Source organism: Otolemur garnettii, unplaced genomic scaffold, assembly GCF_000181295.1.
Source record: "Otolemur garnettii isolate 467f Iridium unplaced genomic scaffold, OtoGar3 scaffold00008, whole genome shotgun sequence".
Lineage (NCBI taxonomy): Eukaryota > Metazoa > Chordata > Mammalia > Primates > Galagidae > Otolemur > Otolemur garnettii.
Genome location: NW_003852403.1, coordinates 11,999,021 through 12,007,179, shown reverse-complemented (window position 1 = coordinate 12,007,179; position 8,159 = coordinate 11,999,021). Strand labels below are relative to the sequence as shown.

At 39.9% G+C, this 8,159-nt stretch overlaps 1 protein-coding gene and 1 non-coding gene across 4 annotated transcripts in view; both read right to left on the bottom strand.

Moving 5' to 3' along the window:
- The window catches only part of USP54 (ubiquitin specific peptidase 54), a 67,032-nt gene that overhangs the window by 20,242 nt on the left and 38,631 nt on the right, over positions 1 to 8,159 (bottom strand). For all 3 annotated transcript variants that reach the window (XM_023509525.1, XM_003783555.3, XM_023509526.1), the window contains 5 exons: positions 7,870 to 8,001; positions 7,312 to 7,692; positions 6,857 to 7,088; positions 4,526 to 4,659; positions 1,650 to 1,817 (listed from right to left, as the gene is read on the bottom strand). In XM_023509525.1, the coding sequence (XP_023365293.1) occupies positions 1,650 to 1,817; positions 4,526 to 4,659; positions 6,857 to 7,088; positions 7,312 to 7,692; positions 7,870 to 8,001 (1,047 nt within the window). The remainder of the gene's footprint in view (positions 1 to 1,649; positions 1,818 to 4,525; positions 4,660 to 6,856; positions 7,089 to 7,311; positions 7,693 to 7,869; positions 8,002 to 8,159) is intronic.
- On the bottom strand, positions 6,239 to 6,343 carry LOC111723185. The gene has a single exon (XR_002771783.1). It is a non-coding gene; the product is annotated as a U6 spliceosomal RNA (small nuclear RNA).

The following is an 8,159-nucleotide window of genomic DNA, read 5'->3' as shown; positions in this document are numbered from 1 at the left end:
AAAAAAAAAGAAAATCTGGGCGGTGCATGTGGCTCAAAGGAGTAGGGCACCGGCCCCATATACCGGAGGTTGTGGTTCAAAAACCCGGCCCTGGCCAAAAACTGCAAAAAAAAAAATTTATACTTAATAGATCTAAGCAAACTACAGTTGATCAATCACTGTACTAAATTTTAATTCTTCTCCTCTAGAATCTTAACACTCCTTTTTTTTTTTCTTTTCTGAGACAGAGTCTTACTCTGTTGCATAGGTAGAATGCTGTGGCTTCAGCCTAGCTCACAACAACCTCAAACTTCTGGATTCAAGCGATCCTCCTATTTCAACCTCCCAAGTAGATGGGACTATAGACGTCCACTACAATGCCTGGTTAACTTTTCTATTTTAAGTAAAAGTGTATCGCTTTTGCTCAGGCTGGTCTCAAACTCCTGAGCTCAAGTGATTCTCCTGCCTCAGCTTCCCAGAGTGCTAGGATTACAGGCATGAGCCACCACTCCATTTTATGCTCTTCTAGGAAATGCCAAAACAAAGTGTATGTAGAATTAACAATGAAAAATAGCCAGTGGGATTTCCTCCCAACTTCAATGTACTGCCCAACTGACAGAGGAGAGATAAAGGCAAGGAGGGAGATGACAAGGCCCTCTTTTCAAAAGCAACCTAGAATACCAATGTGACATAGCTTGAGAGCAAAAAGCTAGAAAAGACTACCTAAATATAGAGACAACTAAGGAATTAGGAATTTCATACTAATTTGGAAACAAATACAATAACTTAGGAAATATAAAGCAACAATGTCCAGAATCAAAAGACAGGAGGATTAGAGGCAAAAAGCTTCCCCATATACAATTATTTAGCCCAGAAAGCCTCTTTAAGTGTTTACAAAATAAGAGAAGCAGTCAACAGATAGCAGCCACCCAATAACATTGACCCCTATCCCTTATACTGCTTTAGCACAATTTGTTATATCTGGGGATTCTGAATAATAAGAATGATAAATTCATTTTATAGAAAGAAAAACTGAGACATAGGTTTCATAGCCTATTTAAGGTAAACACCTCAGACTTGCTAAACTCTCATTTTGAAAGCTAGTCTCTTTTGGTACAAAGTGACATCCTAATGAAATTCTAGGAGGAGGAAAAAGTGACCAACATAGGGCAGCTGGGGAAGCTTACATAAAGTCTATGCAAATCATATACAATTAGGGAATGAATCATAATGGTAGTAGAAGGAAATCAGGCTTTGTGTTCTTGCTCCTTTTTGGTAGATCCACTTCCCTAAAGCTGCCGGTGGGATGTCTATCTCAAGGGCATGTTTCTTCCCAGCAAGTAGATTCCCCTTACTATCAGTGTGGCCCTGTGCCCTTTTTCTGTTTTTCAGGTGAGACTAATTTTATTTATACCTTCCACAGATGTTCAAGGGAAACATTTTTTCATGAATAATATATTATCTCTCATCTATAGGCTTTTAATAGACCTGCCCTAATCAGTACCTGTCTCCAAAATCAACAGGTTTGACTCCTTCCACTTTAACTAGCTCTCACTGGAATAGCTGAATTAAGATAAAATGCAACTACTAAAGAGAAGACAGGGAACATACAAGCATGGATCTTTTTTTCTCTCTGTCCTCATTACCCACAACCTAATGCTCACAATTACCCTGATTCTGCAGTTCATCCAAGTCCATGAAGCGGCTGGGAAGAGGGTTAAACCCTTTAGCTGCCTCTAATTCCTTTTCCCGTTTCCTTCGAAGTTCCTGTTCCTGGGCCCTCCTGGCCACCTCTTCCTGTAATTCGTCCAGTTCACTTTTAGAAGACAATTCTCCACCTGGAATACAAGCAAGGGAAAAGATAAAGTCACTACATTTCCAAGACTAAACACCTGCTAGTCTAGTCTAGTCACTGTGATGCTTTTCCTTTGGAACTCTTGCCTTCAATTCGGAGTTCATGGGTGGCACCTGTGGCTCAGTGAGTAGGGCGCCGGCCCCATATACCAAGGGTGGCGGGTTCAAACCCAGCCCCAGCCAAACTGCAAAAAAAAAAAATAGTGGGGCATTGTGGAGGGCACCTGTAGTTCCAGCTACTCGGGAGGCTGAGGCAAGAGAATTGCCTAAGCCCAAGAGCTGGAGATTGCTGTGAGCTGTGATGCCATGGCACTCTACTAAGGGTGACAAAGTGAGACTCTGTCTCTAAACAAAAAAAAATTTTGGACTTCGTGTTTTGGATAGAACTTCCCACCATCAAATTCAGGGTGGACTTGGGCCAATAATAACAACAACAAATATTTATTGAGTGCTTCATAATAACAATAATATGACCCTGAACATTTGTTGAGCATTTACTGTATGCCAAGTAAGCATTCTGACATATATTATTTCATTTAATTCTCACAACTTATGAGGTAGATAACTATTATACCCCCATTTTATTTTTTATTTATTTATTTATTTATTTTGGAGACAGAGTCTCACTTTGTCACCCTCAGTAGAGTACCATGGCATCACAGCTCACAGCAATCTCAAACTCTTGGGCTCAAGCAATTACCTTGCCTCAGCATCCCAAGTAACTGGGACTACAGGCACCCACTACAATACCCGGCTGTTTTTAGAGACAGGGTCTCGCTGTTGCTCAGGCTAGTTTCAAACCTGTGAGCTCAGGGCAATCCACTCACCTTCACTATAACCCCATTTTAGAGGAAATTGAGTCACACAGAGGATAAAAAATTTACCCAAGGTAAGACAGATGGGAAATGGTGAAGCAGAATTAAAGTCAAGTAGATTAAATTCATAATCCATGCTTTCAGCCAATAGAAAGCGCTAAGTGCTGTCTCTACCAAGTGCTGTCACTGGGACTTTTGGGGGGAGCTTCAAGCACAAATTTGCATCATTTCTTTAATGAGTTTGTAAAATGTCCACACTAGTAAAAACTCAATCTTATAAGTGCTCATAGCTGGATATAAAAAGATCTAGAAAGATGTCCATTATAAATTAAGTGAAAAATTTGGTGAGAAAGTAATATGTATGGTATGACTTCATTTTACTTTTTAAAGTGGTGATTATGTATATCAACTTTGTATAAACATAGAACAAGATGTAGAAAAATATACACCATAAAGGAACTGGTTCTTTCAGTTTCAGGAGGGAAAAGGCAGGTTATAGAATTGATAAAAATGTTTGTTCTGGTCAGACATAATGGTTCACAGTTATAATCCCAGCATTTTGTGAGGCTAAGAAGGTTCACTTGAGGCCAGGAATTTGAGACTAGCCTGAACAACACAGCAAGACCCCATCTCTTCTAAAAGTTTTAAAAATCAGCCAGGCACAGTAGTGCACCACTATAGTCCTACCTATAGGACCATAGCTAGTGAGGTTTGCCTCAGCAATAGGAGGCTGAGGCAAGAGGATCACTTGAGCCCAGGAATTTGAGGTTACAATGAGTTATGATTATGCCACCGTACTCCAGATTGGGTGACAAAGCAAGACCCCATTTATTAAAAAAAAAAATTAAAAACACATTTGTTCTGTGCTTTAATTTATCTAAAATAGTTTAGATCAAACTGTGGGATATAAATAGGGTCTATTATACAAAGAAGATCCATTGTGTGGGATGACACAGTGTTAGAAGTAACTCCTAGCTAAATATCGTTTACCAGATGAGAAATCCTATTGATAGATTCTAGCCAGCTAGTTGAGAATTGAGGACTATTAGGAAATCATGAAACTCAGTCTTTTGTGTACTGAAAAGGTACTGGCTATCTGAAGAGAGGGGAGAATAGTCATATGTATGAGCACAAGTTTCTCAAAGCAATGTTATTCAACATAAAATAATTTTAAACTGTGGGAAATAAACCAAATGTCCAATTTTTCTGGAAAGCACAAATTTCTTCCATAGGTCTCTAACTATAACTTATTGTAGCCCAGGATTCCAGGGTATCTGCCTCTATAAACAATATTTCACTCTGTCAGATGTCAGCAACACCTAAAAGGGCTCATGCCTTTTGATTACTATTGCTGCATACCTCCCTTCCCACAACCTCTAAGAATTTTCAGAAACTATCAAGAGAATTGCTAGTCAGATTAGGATATAGGATATATGGGCAGAATTAAGGGTAAGTTTGAATTTCTTATTTTCCAGTTTTGCATGTAGCATATATGTCCCCCTTTGGTATCTCAATGCATGATATTAAACGATAACAAATCCATTTCCTAAGAGGCTGCCAGTACACCAAGGAAAGCCCTAAGATTTATTCTTTTGAGGAATGAAGATGTTATCAACACTGTTCACCATATTTCTGTCCTTCCTCCTCCTACAAGGGCTCTCTTCAAAATAGAAGGAAATATTCAGGCAAAATGTAATAGAGAATGAAAAACAGGTAAGTCCAAAGATGCAGCAACTCAAATGCTTCCATGTTTATATTCTGATGGAATACTCAAACTGCACCTGTCCTATAATTTCAGATGTGCTTAGGTAAGGCTGGTCCCCAAATAGAGTTGGCAGTCAAATCCAGTCTACCAAATCCAGAATCATTCTGCTTACCTGAGAGGGGCTGACTCTTTGTCCAGCTATTCATGGATGCTGTGGAATCCACCTCCAGGATGCTACTGCTGTGAGACTTAGGGATATGACGCCAGGAAGGGACCAACCCAGCTGATCTCTTAGCACTTGGATCCCTTCAAAAGAGAACCCAGAGTTTAGTGAAAGTATCAGAAGAGTGGTTACTAACAATATTCCTAGGACTAAACCCCTCAACATTAACTAATAAAATTAAAGCTTCTGATTTCTATCTCTGAAAAATTGAAATATTCACTTAATCACTATCTTATCTCATCTCATTCACATCTTGTGCATAGTATCGGGCACACAGCAGATATTCAAAATCTACTGAATGAATTAACAGACATATTGCTATCATATGTACTGTCTTCTTCTTTCTTACTAAACCTCTATAGCATCTTCGCATAAGTAAAATTGAACAGGGACAGCCCAGACTGTGTTATTTGCCCACCCCCTTGATCAATCAGCTTTAGCTAGAATCCTGTAGCCAGAGAAGAACACTGGGAAAGTATTAGGATATGGTTATCACCTTTGCAGAACATATAACCAATTCCTTTCAAAGTAACTATACTGAAAATTGCCTTGTGGCAACTCAGTAAACACACTGTCAGAGACTTGAAATTTATGTAGCAAACTGAACCCTATGGGCAGGGCACAATAAGCTCTATTAAACTGCAACCATCATCTTGCAAGATTATAAATATGATTGGCTTCATAAAACACAAAACCTGGCTGGTGTGGTGGCTCATGCCTATAATCCTAGCACTCTGGGAGGCCCTGAGGGGATCACTTGAGCTCAGGAGTTAGAAACCTGTGTGAGCAAGAGCAAGACCCCATCTCTAACTAAAAATAGAAAAATTAGCCTGGTGTCGTGGTGAGCACCTGTAGTACCAGTTACTCAAGAAGCTGAGGCATGAGGAACTCTTGAGCCCAAGAATTTGAGGTTGCCATGAGCTATGATGCCACAATACTCTATCAAGATGACAAAGTGAGACTCTGTCTCAAAAAAAAAAAAAAAAAAAGAAGAAGAAGAAGGAAAGCAAGAATAAATAACATCTGAGTTTCTTCTAGGATCTTAAGATTATGTAAGTGTGAATTCACTACTTTACTCATTCATTGCAAGTTATTTACTAAGCAATTTTTTAAATACATTTTTAAGGCCTGGCATAGTAGCTCATATTTATAATCCTAGCAATCTGAGAGGCCAAAACAAAAGGAACCTTTGAGTTCAGGAGTTCAAAACCAGCCTGAGCAAAGTGAGACCCCCATCTCTACTAAAAATAGAAAAATTAGCTGGGCATGGTTGCACAAGCCTATAGTTCTAGCTACTCAGGAGGTTCAGGCAGGAGGATAGCTTGAGCCCAGGAGTTTTGGGTTGCTATAAGCTAGGCTGAGGCCATAGCCCTCCAGCTCGGATGATGGAATAAGACTGTCTCAAAAAATAAAAAAATTTCTTTTTAATTGTATATTTTAAGGCATACAACATTATGAGATACATATAGATAGTAAAAAGATTACTTTAGTGAAGCAGATTAACATCCATCATCTCACATAGTTACCCATTTTTTTGTGTGTGTGGCAAAAGCATCTAAAACCTATTCATTTAGTATTAATCCCATATATCGTATAATTTTATTAACTATAGTCCTCAGTGTTTTACATTAAATCTCTAGACTTGTTCATCCTACATATCTGAAAAATACAGAACTTTTTACAAATTTTCATGTCATCCTTGAAAAGGCTTCATGCTAATCTTCTCTGTATCATTCTAATTTTAGTATATATACTGTTGAAACACACTCTATACAGTTGTGTGTATATGTGTTTTTGAGACAGAGTCTCATTTTGTCGCCCTTGGTAGAAGGCGCTGCATTATCATAGCAAGAGATTCTTGGGCTCAAGAGATTTTTTCTTCAGCCTCCCAAGTAGCTAGGACTATAGCTGTCCGCCATGACACCCAACTAGTTTTTCTATTTTTAGTAGAGATTTTGCTTAGGCTCCTGAACTCAAATGATCCACCCACCTCGGCCTCCCAGAGTGCTAAGATTATAGTCATGACCCACTGCACCAGGCCTAAAGAATTATTTTATACATAGTAATACTTTTATTCTAAATTGGAAGTTTTCTTTTCTCAAGTCCCTTTGCTCTTTTTCCCAGCAGAGGGTGCTGTTGCTCTAGAAAGCTGATGGGAGCACAGCCAGAACCGATAATAAAGACCATCCCTCCACTTTTCTAAGTCATGGTAGAAAGCCCCAAGCAGGTGGCTTACACTGCTGTATGGGACAATGCCTCTATTCAAAGGCCAAACAATACCTGCAGACATTTGAGCTCTCAGGCAAGGCTGCATCCAGGCTGACAGGGCTGTTGCTGTTTCTCTCACTGCTCTCATAGCCAGATTCCATTCGCTGGATTAAGCGAGGGTGCTGCTCTAAAAGGTGAGAGCCTGGCCGTGCTGGGCCCCAAGGCTTGTAGTGGGGGCTTGGTCCACTAGATTTAATGTCATAAGCAGGTGGCTTGCTTAGTTCATCTGGTATAAATTCTTTCGCTATCCCGAACAAAGAACAAGTATGGAAAAGGTAGCAGATTTAGCATTTACCTAAAATCAAGACCTAGCTATTAATAATACCTCCTCCCCACCTCTAGCTACTCATTCACTGAACTCATCCTTGAAAAGCCCAATATAAGAATAAAAATGCCTTTACCAGGTCTACCAGAAAACACAGACTTTTTAAATACCAAGCCCAATTCTTCCCTAATGAACTCCTCACCTGAATCCTCAGAAAAGGGGCTAAGCTGGGTATAGCCACAATGCTTCCTTTTGTCCTTACTAAAGATACTGTCAATATTCAGAGATTCCCGTTTGGGTCTCCATGTTGGACGATACTTGCTAGAAGAACTGGATTTTGATTCACTGCTGGTACTCTCTATTTCCCAGTCACGAGAGTGTAAAGGAAGGTTCCGAGGAGGTTTTTTGTCAGGCTGATCTCCTCCCCTCCCCCCAAAGGGAGAACCTACATTGGTCTGGGAAGCCAGGGATGGTCTGTTATGGATCATATTGCTGACTGTCTCTTTAAAATCCCTTAGCCTGTTGGTGCTGCTGGATGGTTTGGAAGAATTCCTAGGAGCCTGCTTCTCTTTCAGTGTTTCTCCTAAAAACACAAAAGAATGAAACAAATGTAAATATTTAAATGACCACAAATGCCCAGACCCCAATGTCTAAAAAGCAAGAAAAAGCCCTTTGAGCAAAAAAGAGAAGCCAATAGTCTGGAGTGTGAAAAGGGTTTGATAGAGTGTGAAGAAAAGAGAAGCAATACAGAGTAGCTTGCCTTCACTGTGGTACCCTGAGGCCTGTGGCTCATCGCCTTTCCTCCTAACTCGGCCAGAACTCCTCTTGCGCTCTATCAGTGACCCTTTCTTGGATGTGTGTTTCTGATTACATTCACTATCAGTCAGGTGTCCTGAAAGAACAAGGAAGTGGGGGTAAGCTGGTATCTGAGACTGACTCCATCCTTTGGAGAACCTAGTTTTCCTCTGGAATTCATAGCAATGCCACAAATTTAGTGTACCTGTAGATCAGAAGCTGTAGGGGCCATGACTAACTGATTTTTTTTTTTTT